At 50.4% G+C, this 14,996-nt stretch overlaps 1 protein-coding gene across 1 annotated transcript in view; it reads right to left on the reverse strand.

Moving 5' to 3' along the window:
• The window catches only part of LOC137645821 (RNA-binding protein 42-like), a 136,385-nt gene that overhangs the window by 70,739 nt on the left and 50,650 nt on the right, over positions 1-14,996 (reverse strand). The window contains exon 5 of the mRNA XM_068378793.1: positions 6,144-6,648. Within this exon, the coding sequence (XP_068234894.1) occupies positions 6,144-6,648 (505 nt within the window). The remainder of the gene's footprint in view (positions 1-6,143; positions 6,649-14,996) is intronic.

Raw genomic sequence — 14,996 nt, forward strand, 5'->3', positions numbered from 1 at the left:
ACAGATCTATAACCGGCCTCCACCCCCGTCGCTTTTTCTACCAGGAACAGGCGACTGTAGAAACCCGGGCCTGGGAGAAGAATTTCTTCCATGACGCCCTTCTCCAACATGGAGGACACTTCCTCTTGAAGGGCGGTTTTCTTCAACGGGTCTTTGGGAGCCAGCCCTTCCGCCCGGCTGGCCGGGATTAGAGGGGGTGGTTCTGCTAAGAACGGCCGTCTGTAGCCCTCCTTCAGTACGGACACTGTTCAAGGCTCCTCTCCGTGAGCCTTCCATGCTACCCAATGTAGTCTGAGGCATCCCCCAACCCGAGGCTTGGGCGGGGATAGGGGGCCTCTCACTCTATCTCCTTCTGGAAGGGCGGCCTGAACGGCCTCTCCTAGAAGCAGAATAACCTGTTCTAAAGGAGTTTGAGGATGCTGGAGCCCCCCTATGGGGGGGGGCTGAGGCGCTGAGGACCAGGAGGAAGAGGGAGCCTCTCTCCTCATCGTGCTGGGAGAGGCCTGGGCCGTCGCGGCACTGTCTGAGACGGACCTCTTGTAGGGCGGTCTCCTAGAAGGCGTAGGTCTGGGGGTGTTCAAATCTTTCCGCTTCGAGACCTTTTCCATAATGGTCTCTAATTCTTTTTATGGGAAACAAGGAGTCACCCCATAAGGGCAGGCTCCTCATGGCCCGCGCTTCCCTGTCTTGGACCTTCCGGGACACCTTAGCCAGGATGGTGTCTCCCTTGCGGAGTACCCAATTCGCTGACAAGGCGAGCGACTGGTACGTCAAGAACTTTAAGGTTTTGCCCCCGGAGGTAATAAGTTCCCTCAGGAGGTTCTGCTGGTCAGGGTCCGCGGGGTCGAACTGGGCCCGAAGAGGCTCTATCCTCTGAGACGCTCTGACTCAGGATGTCAAGGGAAGGTTCCAATTTACAGGGGCCTGGACGACGCCCCTCTGGCACATATACCTTGCCCTGGGTCTTGAGGCCCTGGAGCAATTTTGAGGAACTCTGAGTTTTGGGGGCCTCGGCATTACTAGCCACCACTTTGTCCACATATTCTTGCCCTAGAACCAGATCTCGGGCTAGAGGAAGCACTAGAGAGGTCTTAGGTTGGGTAGGCGTCTGCATTATTCGTAAAAGGCTGGACCTCCAGTAGTCTTCGTCAGTAACTGCAGGTTCCTCAATCTTATGGTGCCTCCTGATAAGTCTAATAACCCTTCTATAGGCCGAGTCCTCCGTTGGGGAACCCTCCCTACCGCATAGCTGGCTCTATCACAAATGGAGCCGCCGGAAGCGGAGGGAGCCATCATGGGTGTGTCAGTGGCCACCTCCAATGCTTGGATCACGGGTCTACCCCCTCCCGGGAAAACCGTGGGATGTGAGTACCCTGGCCTACCAGCGGTTGACCACGAATCCTGCATGGAGCAGTCGTGGTACCGGGTATGGAAGCCATGCTGCCGGGTCGATCCAGCGGCTACCTCCGCTGGAAGGATGGAGCTCCTGCGGATGTCCATGGAGCCACGGGCTTCCCCGTGCTGGCTGGTTGGTTCTTCCGTTCAGGGCTGGCCATCGAAGGACCGGAGGCCGGGACAAGGCTGCCAGTCCGAAGAGGCGACTCTCTTCGCTGGGCGGAAGAAGTCGGAACCTTCGCGGGCTTATGCCTGTCGGAACAGGGGCCTCTGTCCTGGGTCCACAGCGCACGTGCCGAGCTAGGTGGCCTTGGAGGTCAGGACTCGACTGCCAGACCGAAGGGGCGACTCTCTCCGCTGGGCGGATGGAGCCGGACCCTTCACGGACTTACGCCTGTCGACTGGCATCACCGTCGGAACGGGGGCCTCCGTCCTGGGTCCACTGCGCCCGTGCCGAGCTAGGTGGCCTTTGGAGGGCTTATGCTGGTCTGCCAGAGCCTGCTGTAGGGTTGTCGGGGTTCAAGTCGAAGGGCGGGCACCCCCGTCGGGACGAACGAACCTTCTCTAACATCCGCAGAACCTACGGCCTTATCCCGAGGAGCCGGGTCACCGGGCACTCCCCACCGGGAGCTTCGGTTCTTGAATACCAGGCACTCCCTTGCGGTGGTACCGGTCTTCCCCGGCGGGAGCCTCCGCACCAGGTTCAGGGGTCAGAACTGGCATCGCCGTGCCGGCGAGGACTACCGTTCGTGTATTCTCTCTGGGGGACGAGGACGCGGATCCCCGTGGGCTGACCCGACGGAGGGAACCGTTCCTTTAAGTCCGAGGGCAGAACCAGCTGTGCTGATTCGGCCAGGCTGCCCGTAAGGAAGCACGGTTCCCCCGCTGGCGGGGTGAACCGGAAGCTTCGCGGCCTTACGCCTGCCTGAAGAGGCCTTCTCGCATTTCTCCCTGCGAGGGTCATATCTGCGTCTGGAGGACGGCCTTCGTGGCGAGAAATCCCTGGACTGCCGGTCCGGGGAACGCTGCAATTCAGACTTGGGAGGCTCCTTCTCGGCGACGTCCTCGGCTGCAGAAGTGACTGAAAAACACGCCAAAGAGGCTGGAGAAGAATTAGGGACATTTTTCCCCCACATGGGGTCATCAGAGGAGACGTGGCCTGCTTGCACCAGGACTCCGTCTCCCAACATACTCCCGCCCCTCCCTCAAGCCCCTCACTCGTCTGGAACGACGCCACAACCCCACTATCCTGAAGATCAGACTCTTGGGGAAGGGCCGCGGCCCTCTTCCCCACAACGGACTTACCTCGTCCCCTACTCTGGGTAGGGGAGGGTGGTAGGGAAGCTCTGCCAGACGAGACGCCCGGCGAAGCAAGGGGGAAAGGGGGCGCTAGTCTTCTTAGGCGACCTCTTCGTCGCCTACTTCTTCTTGGTGCTATACCGCACCCACTCAAACTCCTGGGGAAGAGCAATGGGCACTTCCCCACAACTGACTTACCTCGTCCCCTACTCTGGGTAGGGGAAAATGGCTGTATAAAGAAGCTCCATTCAACGAGGCATCGGGAGAAGTTACGAGATGGTGAAAGAGCAGGCAATTCTTGCATTCTCGATGATTGTCACGTAGCAGAAGCTTGACGAGAAGTCAAATGCGTAGGCGATTCACGGGGTAACCCAACGCTTAGGTAGTACATGAGTTTTCGATCGTTGACGATGATCAAACAATCAACGAACTGATTGAAGCATCGGCGATTCACATGTAACCAAATGCTTAGGTGGTATACGAAATGTCAATCGTTGACAATGGTCAGGCGATTCACAAGCTGATGGAAGCGATGGCGATTCACGCTCTGCCGGATGATGGTGAGATTGTCGAGCAGGTGAGCATTGTGAAGGCTTAGCGATTGCGTTTCGAAGGAGAGAGACACGTTAAACTGAATCGCTCTGAGCAACAGCCGAACGCTGGCTTGTTGAGCGATGAGACTTCAAGCGCCGACAAGCTATAAATCACTGGACGAGGTGGGCCAACGATTCACGCTGAGGAGATTCACGCACTGTTGGGCATTTTACGCTCTGGCGGCGATCGACGTGTTTTGGTAACAAGACACGTGAGAACGCTGTCGGGTAGGAGATCGAAGTTCCTAACGCTAACGAGTACGAGCAGGAACAGCAGGCGATTGTCGAGCTGCAAGCGGTTCACACATAGCTTGCGATTCCCAAGAGGGAGATGGAAGAGCAGGGGTATGTCGAAATGCAAGCAATTCTCATGTAGCTGGCAAAATAAGAGGGGTAGAACGAGCAGGCGATTGTAGAACTGCAAGCGAATCTAGCATAGCAGGCGATTTACAAGAGGTTGAACGAGTCATCAGCTGTACGTGTTAGGAGATCTACGAGCTGATGGGACGGTGGGCAATTCTCATGTTGAAGGTCGATGGTGAACCTGACAAACAAAAGATAACATTGCACAGATGCTTGACGAGACGGAGAACATTGCCGATGAACTGCAGCTGGGAGCTCAGGCAGAGAACTGTGACCCTCGTGAGGCGACACATACTCAGGAGGAGATCGAGAACGATCCCTTGTAGGCAACGAACGAACCAAAGTTCACTGAGGAAAGGCCAATGACGGAAGCGAAGGTTGCGAACCAAAAGAAGTAGGGTGGGCACGTTCCTCCGAATAGGAAGACTGCGGAGACGAGGATGTGAAGAGGCGTCTCTTCGCCGGCAGAGCAGAAGCACCCTGCAGGCGAAGAGGACGACGAACTTGGCGTTTACTTCTGCCACCAACCCGATGTCCTACAGCAACCGATGGATCAGCAAGCTGACCATCAGCAGGTCTCCGAAGAGGAGTCTCTATAAGAGCCCCTTAACTAGAAAGGGGAGACCTCGCAGGAGAGATACGAGATGATGAGGGGAAGTTTTCCCTCAGAAGGAAGAAACAAGAGCCCCACATCTGGGGAGGAAAACTCTCCCTCAGAAGGGAAAGAAATCCAACCCCTGGAGGCGGACCTCCAGGCAGCATTCTTTGCTTCCCATTGACAAGCCTTGTTCAAATTGAGGGTTTGCATCGAGCGTTACCTGAGAAAACTTGACCGGAGCTAGTTCCTCGAGGTTAGCGTGATCAGGAGCTGCTATAGGCGCAAGAGAACAGGAAAGTGATGGCACAATGACCGCAGATTCCCCGGGACGAGAGGCACTCCTTTTCTACATCCGCTGTCAAGCCAAACAAAGAACGGCATCGCTGAGGAAAAAATAAAACAAATTATGTAATAAAAAACTCCCTTAGGAGGAGTAACTAGTTCGCGAACAAGAAAGGTGTCCACCAATAAAACAGTCACAAATTAAAGACTGCGCATTCCCTTCCCCGGCCGATATTGACGGGAGAAGGAGAGTGGTAAAGTAAAAACTGTAATAAAAAAAGAATTCCGATTAATTCAGCTGAGAAACGAAGCTGAAAGTTGAATTACAACAGTTATACTTTTACTTAGTTAATGAAAAAAACCATTCGGAAGCGCAAACTAACCTGCTAACGGGAAAGGTGTTACCCCTGCTGAGTAAACTGCTGGCCACCCACAAGTGAGCGGCCACACGAGGGGAAGGTGGCGATAACAGCTGAACAGAGGAGTATCCGAATGATGACGATTCCCCTGCGGCGGAGGCCGGGTTGCATGGAAGGCCATCTGCCAATGGGAAGACCGATGACCAAGGAAGAAAGGTCGGAAGGGAAGGTTCTCCATCCCTGAGAACTTGCCGTACAGCGCTGTCACACACAAAGCACAACGCTGAAAAGAAAACCTACAACATATATATAAAAACATTAAGTAGGTTTTCATATATAAAATTCATAAGTTAAAAAGTTAAAAAGTCAAAGATTAATGGCTGTCCAAAAATGAAAGGAGGAAGAGCAGTCCACTCTCCATCCAAGACAAAAGCAAAAGTGAGCTCAATCACAGGTGTGTGAGTGGGAGGGGTAGCAAGCTACCACCCCTAACGGGATGGGTAGTTAACCCTCACTAAATTTAAATGGCTCGTCCTTTCAGCTTCGCCAAAAGTAATACCCCTATAAATAGCGTTGGTTTGTATTCCGGTTATGGAACAACACAAATTTCATGAACATTAGCAATGTGACTTACATATATGATTCACAGAAATAATTTATTTTTGTTTTCTTATTTGCAAAGATTTCTTTCCCATCTCCAAACTAATCATAGAACAGCCTACTTATATTAATAATTAAGGGTGATTGTATAGCACTTAAGGGAAGTAGTTGACTTAATGGTAACCAAGGATCCTGGTGGTAAATTTGCCATGAGAAAACCATACATTCACTTGTTATACAAATTAATACTGAACCTGGGCACGTTCAAAGAACATGATTGTGGGCATATGTATGACTGATAGGGTTGTGAGGTAACAATTTCAGTATTATTCTCCCTTAATATAAGTTCTTTTAGTGTTTAAGACATTACCATTCTTCATGAGGTCTGTTTCAAATTTCAATTTTAAAAGATATACTGCATTATTGGTTTATCTTTAAGCAAGCACAAACAATGGATGAAAATTTACATAATATTGCAATCAGTAAATTTAATTTACACTGCAAAGGAACTAAAAAAAATAGAACCAAAAAAGAACATATTAAATTTTGTAAAAAATCTATTTTAGAGAGAGAGAGAGAGAGAGAGAGAGAGAGAGAGAGAGAGAGAGAGAGAGAGAGAGAGAGAGAGAGAGAGAGAGAGAGAGAGAATCTTACCTAATAACTGATGGGGGTTTGTTGATTACTGCTGGTACAAATGGTGATGCTGCAACATTAGGTCCCATCTGAGGTTGACCTGATATCATAGCTGGAGGTGGGGGAGGAGGAGGGTGAGGTCCCCGGTGCATTCCTGGAGGGCCAGGGGGAACATGAGGTCGAGGTTGACCATGTGGAGGACCCTGGTTAGGTCCCGGACCAAAACCAGGTGGCCCACCAAGGGGACCTTGACCTGGTGGTATGTGTGGTCCTGACATACCCTGGGGTGGTCCATGGGGTGGTCCATGAGGTGGTCCATGAGGGGGTCCATGGGGTGGTCCATGAGGCGGTCCATGGGGCGGTCCGTGAGGAGGTCCGTGTGGACCACCAAATCCTGGAGGTCCAGGAGGCCCAGGAGGTCCTGGTGGTCCCATGTGCCCTGGTGGTCTTGGTGGTCTCATAAATCCTGGAGGGCCCCCTCCACCACCCATCATATGATTCATTGGAGGTCCATCATTCATCATGTCTGTTTAGAGAAACATCAATAAAAATAAAGTCAATTATCTTCTCCATTTCCAACATCTCGATAAAATTACTTACTAGCAAATTAAATTCAATTCATATGTAAGGTTATTAATCAAAACTAAAGTTTCAATACCACTTAGAACTGCAAATGTAACTTGTTCATCTTAAATTACACAAAATATTACATGAAGCTGATAAATTTTTTCTTTAAATAAGCACAGCATGAAAACCTAAAGGAATCATGGACCTAGAGCATATTCATGCAAATAAAAAACTGGGATTAATGACATGAACAGAATGAAAAAAAGGTCATTCAAAATAATTGTTAAATATGAAAACATGAGATAAACAAAAAAATCAAAGAGGAAAATAAAAATGTTCTTTAATTTTAAGCTTTACCACACAAAATGGCTTGATACAATATCATACTGTACATGAAACTGGAGTAAAGTTGCCCAAATATTTTATATTTATACCAATAATACACTGAATGTTCATAAGAGATAAAGGATCTAGTAGACAACTGAGCAATCTACTAAATTTTCACAAGAATCAGAAACACTGACACAATGAATTACATTTTAAGCATTTATATGTACAGCAAATAGGTAAACTGACTAGACCACTGTGTTGAAACATGCTCTCAAAAACCTGTCTCAAATAGTATCTTCTTATATTGTAAATGAAAACCACATGTATAGACTAATAACATTAAAAAAATCAACGTTGGACTTTCTCATGAAACAAGGTGCAGGAACTATACCCAGTTTTTTGTAATGAGGCAGATTTGCAAGGGGTGCCATTTTAGCTTGAAAAAATTTCCTATCAACTGATTGATTGGGAGTATTTTGTCCGATTAGCATCATCGTTTTCAAGTAATTACCAAGTAATTTGAATCAAAACTTAATTACTAACCAAAGTTTCTCCCTCAGTTATAAAATTTGTCAATAAATAATGTTAACAAATAAAGAAATTATAAAGTATTAGGATAGTAGGTCTAAATTTAATAACACCACCTGCCAAAGTTAATGACAGGAGCTTGTTTTCAGATGCACGCTGCATAAATTTGTAACTATTATTTCATATTTTGACAAAGTTGTGATAAATTCAGGACATGTGAATGTAATATCCTTCTTTTACTCATGTCAAGCAATATCTCTAAGAATTGATTCTAAAAAGCCCCATCCTAAACAAAATACTATTGATTTCTCATCAAGCAACACAATTGAATTTTATACCGTATATGGATATTTCCCAAGGGTGTATTTACTATTACATATGATTGTAATACGCATGTAAAGATACCTGTCTACTTGAATTGATAGGAATATCCTAACCTTCTTTATGCAACCAAATGAAAACCTAAAACAGTGGAATGGGTGACTTTGCATTTGTTGGACCAATTGGTCGATATCAAGCTGAATGACTGATGTGGCCACACGTAAAGTGCTTTCGAAGAGTCCATCAGTTATTGAAGACTGAAATTTATTCTTAACCAGTCTCATTTTGAAAAGAGCTGTTCACATATATACGTGCTACTGACCACTGCCATCACCTTCCTTGCATGACCAGATAGTTTGGATATTCTGCTTTTTGGTAAATGTTGTTTATAGAACTGATATACAGGTCTACCACCATACTCATGTCTTTATCCATTAATACATTGCAGTTCAATTTATGAAGGCAGCCAGTTCATTGACACTTGCTACTAAGACTAAAGCTATTAAAAATATGACTTTTACAAAAGTTCTTGAAGGGTGATGAAGGAATTATTTAACTTAGCTAAAAACTTAAGCACCCTATCCAGAAACTAAGATACACTGGGAATTGGTGTAGATGGTTTATGCAAAGCATAACTCTAGGTAATCTCATGAGACATGTCCTAATCTAGATCCATGTCAAATGAACGCGTCAAAGTTCTCTTACACCTGATTTAGCTGACAAAGATTGTTTATGGCTAGAGCTTCCTAACCTCAAAGAGATGGACCAGGAAGGACGCCAAGAAGTCTGGGGTTACCTAGCGAAGGGATTTATTCCTTAGAAAAGCTATCCAAGCTTTTCATATTGTCTTGTGGATGGAAACCTCTTGCAGCTCATAAGATAAGTCAAGTTATGGCCTGAGAAATCCTCCTCTAAAAATAAGGGAGAAAATATCCAAGCATGAAGGTTCTGGGTCAGAAAGGAGGAAGCGAAGATAATGTAACTTCCTAATTACTGATACATGTGCACACTGAAGCTGGTGTAGTCTTGGTCTCAGACACTACAGCAGTGGATACCATGAGCTGTTTGGACAAAGAGGAAATTCCTGAAGGATACTCAAAACGCTTTGAAATCAAACTTGGAGGAAACATAGATTTATGGCCATCTATTCCATCCATATCCAGAGTAACGTATCTCTTGCCACAGCTTGAGAGTCAACATTCGGAACTACGTGCTGTGGAAGTTTGTCATTCTCTTTTGTTGCAAACATGACAAATTCGAAGATAATTTGTATTTTTCCTAACCATACAAACCTTAGCTATTTACAAAGGGGGTTATTACTTTTAGCGTAGCTGAAATGGCGAGCCATTAGAATTTAACGAGGGTGTATTACCCCCGCGCTAGTTAGCGGGGGGTAGGGGAGTGGTAGCTAGCTACCCCTCCTCCCCCTCACACACAGGTGAATACTCACTTTCACTTAGAGGTAGGACTTGTCTTGGGGGACAGGGCTGGCGGGCAAATATGTGTAAATAGCTAAGGTTTGTATGGTTAGGAAAAATACAAATTATCTTCGAATTTGTCATTTGTTCCGTAACCGAAATACAAACCACGCTATTTACAAAGGGTGACTTATCCCTTAGGAAGGGTGGAAAGTCCCCAGCCATACTGGCTTTGGCTTTACCCGGGGACTCAGAATCCGAGTGAGTCGCACTCGAGAAAAGGAGTCCCTGCACCTCACAAGTTCCTTGCTCCGCAAGGGACCATGTGGCCTACGCAAGCTTGTGTGTGAAGGAAGAAGTGTGACCCGTCTTAGGCAGTTGACCTGGAGTTCCAGAAGGAACTCTGGGTTAGGACGTTCCCAATACCACCTCGTCAGGGTATGGGGGACGCGACAGTATTGACTCAATACTCGGAACACAAGGAAGCATGGTTTACCTGCAGAGGTTCGAGGTCAGCTATGCAGAGACCAGGATGCTGCTTCCCCGTAGAGGGGATGATGAAGAAAGAAGTAAGGGCCAGACATACTTCTTTCGTTCATGCAGACTAAAACCTGATAACAATGCCCTCAACCTTCTGCTACCTGTCCAAAAAGGAGCCTGAGGTTAGACCAGCTGTTGTGTAGCCACCACAGAGCGATAGAAAACGTATCGAGACTCCTGTGGGTCACGCCCTGCAGGAAGCGGGCTGCGAAGGTCATCAGACGCTTCCAGACTCCAGCTTGTAGCACCTGCGTCACAGAGTAGTATTACTCGAAGGCGAGGGACGTTGCGATGTATCCAACATCGTGCTGTAGGGCGACGTGACGGGGGAGGGTCTGAAGACAGGTCGAGATGAATGTCCTTGAGTCCGGGCTGAAGAGGTATACTGGTGACTCTCCCCCCATGTCCTCCTTGTGTTCCCAAATCGGCTGCAACTGAGGCCAAACTGTAGCTGTTCCCAGCGCTAACCTCTCGATTCCTGTACTGGCAAGAAAGAGAAGGTCTTGGGACATCAGACACAGAATGGAGACTCAAAATCTTGAATGAATCGGACCGAAGGGTCGGGACCCTCAGATTCTGAGTCTAGCCAACAACTCAGGAGCGAGCCTGAATGTTGCCTTCCCCTCTTCCTTAGAAAGGGGGGAGTAGTAAGAGACCAAGAAGATTGCTTACACACTGGCCGTGGCCAGAGTGAGCAGAAGACCCAAGGCGGAATACAATCCGAGGCCTGTCGTAAAAGGGTCTTGAGAAGATCTCTTAAAGGACTAAAAGTCCAAGCCATGCTCCAAGTTGGAGGTCTTCCTCCGACTAGGGCAGGGACGATCGTAGCTTCGCATGAGCGAGGATAGATCCAGCGGGCAGGAAAAAGTTATTCCTTTAAGCCTGAAGGTCAGGGAAAGGCTGAGCGACAGGCTTCATTGCCAAGAGCGGAAAGGAGTTTCCTCCCGCCGAAAGGCAATAAGACCGTTATTGCTGGAGAAGAGGCCTCACGGGAAGAGGTATATCTCCCACGGCACCAACCACCTTAGACTCTTCACTTTGCCTGGGAGACCCCTGTGGATGACTATCGCAGATGACGCGACCTCCGTACCGCGACTGTAGCGGGTTGTCTCTTCTAGAGGAGGAAGCGTAGTGTCTCCAGGCATGAAGCCGAAGCGACGCCCCGGTTCGGGAGAGATGTCGCAGTGTGGTTGCTTGAGTAGTCTGCGCCGTGGGAGAAGCTCTCCCGGGAGTTCCGTCAGGGGAAGCAGAGGGTCCAGAAACCGTTCTGCGCATAGTCCCAGTGGAGCTCTCCCATTGAAAGGTTGACAGACAACCTGGTTTTGTTGAGACCCATTGTCCGCAGACAAAAAGGAGGGAACACGCAGGCGTCGAAGTTGTCCCACCATCACCGGAATGCATCTTGCCAGAGTCTCGGGGTCTGAGACTGGGGGGAAAACTAGCAGAAGCTTGAGGTTCCAAGCTGTCGCGATCAGGTCCCCCAGACCAGCACTTGCTGGTTACCCAAGGTCAAAGACCCCTAGGTACACTCTCTCTATGAGGCTCTGCTCGGATAGTCTGAGAGAAACATTCCCCTGCCTGGAATGAGAGAGCCGATGGTGGAATTGAGAGAATCTCAATCATCCCGGTATCTCTACTGCAAGATGTGAAGGTGTGAAAATGCGTCCCCTGCTGGTTAGCATGAAGTCGACACGCAACGGGGCGACTTGGCAGGAGCGGTAGGATCTGAAGAGGGGCCAGACTAAGGCCCTTAAGCCTGCCTGAATGATGGAGAGGTATCCTTCAGGTCTTGACCATAGGCCTGGACCGGAACATGCCCCCCCCTTTCCTTTGACGAGTCCGAGAACCGCATCAAGAATGTGGGGAAAGGACGAGAATATCCACTACCATCAAGAGGCTCCATAGGTCAACACCCATTGCAGGTTTAATAGTTCCGCTGGTCCCATAGGGCCAGGGAGTCCGGTTAAACATTGCCTGAAGCCACCGGAACTTGGATCGCCCCACATGGAACTTATCCTGAGGCGACCGTTCGGACTATAAACGGGTCAATGAGGAAATAAGAACTAGGAAACGTTCCAAGGTAGGGCTGAAAACTCTGCTTGACTGAGAACAGGTACTGCGACTCTCCTCAGTCTTGCCACAGTCAACCGAAAGGAAGGCTCGGAGGATGTGGTAACAGAATCTGGCGTCCCCAGGTGGTCACCCATCCAAGTACCGACGTTGCTTAACCTCGCTGGAAGGACGAGAAGCGGGGTTTCCAACGTGGTAAGGCGGTTGACTCAATATCATGGCCAGATACTCCAGATGTTGAGGCAGAGGAAGAGAAGGCTCCAAGCAAAATACCATGAGCCCACACTCATGGTCAGCATTCGGAAGCTTTTCCCGGCGCTGAAGAAGGTCGAAACCCGAGCCTACCGGAGTTGACCAGCCCTCCAAACAGCAGAGGAGGCGGAAGTCTGCACCTGAGCGGCCAAGAGGAAGGTAGGGAGGGTTCTCTGGGGAAACAAACCTGCTATGCCACGGCGGGATAGCCACACTGCATCATAAGCAGGAATACTTGCAGTTTAGGCTGAATTCGACGAGCACCCTGGAAGATGGATGGAATGGAAACTGAAAGTACCCGTCCTTCCGATCCAGGGTTAAAGGAGTCCTGTCGCCTCGTTACCAGTCTGATCGATTCTGCTGGTCTACGCTGGCCGAACTTTGTTCGACAAACTTGATCAGGGCTGAGAGGTCGACTATGGACATCCCCTCTCAGATCCTTCCTTACAAGAAAGGATCGACTGAGGGGGCCGAGGGTGAAGCCGTCGATGATCCTAAGGAAGACCTTCGCCTAAGGTATGGATCATTCTGCCCAACCGGGCAACTCTGCTGATGCTATGGCATAGAGGTTCAGAGACACTGAATTCGCTGACAGAGACGGCAGGCGCGATATCCTTGGCTACTCACAGAGATTGTGCGGGAATGGGCATCGGGAAGCTGTCATTCGGATGAGTAACCTTAAGCATCCTCCCAGCGAAAAAACCTGCAATCCTAGAGTTCGTGAACTCCTTTTAGGACTATGCCCCCCGGGGGAGTCTCCCGTGCCATCTGTTCCTGACAGGAGGAAACTGCAATTGGACACCTTGTCCCAGTTGTCGTAGCCGATAACTTAGGCCGACGTGGTTGAAAGAAAAGGGAGCTGGAGCCCTGCAGAGTCTGGAAGAAAGCGCCTTGGAGGAGTGAAACCGGAAGTCGATTTACTCCGCACAGCAGATGTCTAAGTCTCTGTCCTTGGGCAAAGACAAAACTCTTCTCAAGGATGGAAGGGTGTCTGAGGTCGTTGACCTCCACAGATGAGACACCCGAAGGAAGCCTTCAGTCAGCGCGTCCAGATGGTACAACATTGAGCTTGTCCGCAAGTAGATACTTAACGACGAAAGGCCAAGGTGCCTGAGCTCGAGAGGAGGAAAGTACCCTTGATCTTCCTGTAGCTTCCTTGAACCAAACCTCGGGCCGTAACCGAGGAGGGAAAGAACCTGGTAAGCTCCCAGAGGAAGAGGTAAGCAGTCACCCCTTGTCCGATGGAGAAATTTTCAACGGAAAGCCCCCCCGCCAAAAATCCTTCCAGGGCGGGAGAAGGAGAGAGTACTCGTGCAGGAGAGGGGACCCTCGAGACCGACCTCTTGGGAACCAACTTCGCCCTGGGGGAAGTCACCACGAAGTCCACTCCTCTCTTTCTCTTCAGCGTAGGAGAGAGAGCCGCTGGTTTGTTACCCTGGCCGGCGAGTGCTGGTTTCATAACCCTCATTAACGCCCGTGCCAGCGGATCAAACCATGTCTGCTGCTCCAAGGACACAGAGTCCGAAATCCTCGCTAAGGTGAAAGGGATCGGGCGATCCTTTGGAGTGGACACGACGGTTCCTGCCTGAAAAGAAGGTGGGGAAGAATGCTGTACTGACCTGTCTTCGTCCTGCACTACCAACCTGTGCTTGGATGGAGGTGATCCCGAGTGCCGCCTAGGAGCACGCGTCCCTGCTGCTACCACCGGCTGTGTGATTCGCCGCGAACTATGGTCGCGCGAGGGCGAACGGTCGCACAAAGGCGAATGGTCGCGCGGGCGCGCAGGCGAGCGGTCGCGCGGGGCGCGCAGGCGAGCGATCGCGCGGGCGCGCAGGCGAGCGATCGCGCGGGCGCGCAGGCGAGCAATCGCGCGGGCGAGCGATCGCGCGGGCGCGCAGGCGAATGGGCGTGAGGGTGGGCAGGTAAATGAACACGTGTTCGAGGCGACGAACGCAAGCGATGGCGTGACGGCGAGGGATCGTGCTGCCGCGTAGGTGAAGAAGATCGCTGGCGGTAAGCGATGGCGAGCAGCATGTGTAGGTGAATGATCGCGTGATAGGGTGCGATGGTGATCAGCATCCGCAAGAGGGCGATCGTTCAGGGTTGTGCGATGAGGAGCAGCATGCGTAAGCGGGCAATCGTTCAGGGTTGTGCGATGGCGAGCAGCATGCGCAGGTGAATGATCGCGTGAAAGGGTGCGATGGTGATCAGCATCCGCAGGAGGGCGATCGTTCAGGGTTGTGCGATGAGGAGCAGCATGCGTAAGCGGGCAATCGTTCAGGGTTGTGCGATGGCGAGCAGCATGCGCAGGTGAAAGATCGCGTGAAAGGGTGCGATGGTGATCAGCATCCGCAGGAGGGCGATCGTTCAGGGTTGTGCGATGAGGAGCAGCATGCGTAAGCGGGCAATCGTTCAGGGTTGTGCGATGGCGAGCAGCATGCGCAGGTGAATGATCGCGTGAAAGGGTGCGATGGTGATCAGCATCCGCATGAGGGCGATCGTTCAGGGTTGTGATGGCGATCAGCATCCGCAGTTGAGGGTCGCGCGATGGCGATCAGCATCCGCAGTTGAGGGTCGCGCGATGGCGATCAGCATCTGCAGTTGAGGGTCGCGCGATGGCGATCAGCATCCGCAGTTGAGGGTCGCGCGATGGCGATCAGCATCCGCAGTTGAGGGTCGCGCGATGGCGATCAGCATCCACAGTTGAGGGTCGCGCGATGGCGATCAGCATCCGCAGTTGAGGGTCGCGCGATGGCGATCAGCATCCGCAGGTGAGCTAGTAGCTGGCGAACCATGTTCCTTCAGAAGTGTTGGAGAACGTTGGCGTGCCAGCTGTAACACACGTGGG

Source organism: Palaemon carinicauda, chromosome 8 (genome assembly GCF_036898095.1).
Source record: "Palaemon carinicauda isolate YSFRI2023 chromosome 8, ASM3689809v2, whole genome shotgun sequence".
Taxonomy (NCBI): domain Eukaryota; kingdom Metazoa; phylum Arthropoda; class Malacostraca; order Decapoda; family Palaemonidae; genus Palaemon; species Palaemon carinicauda.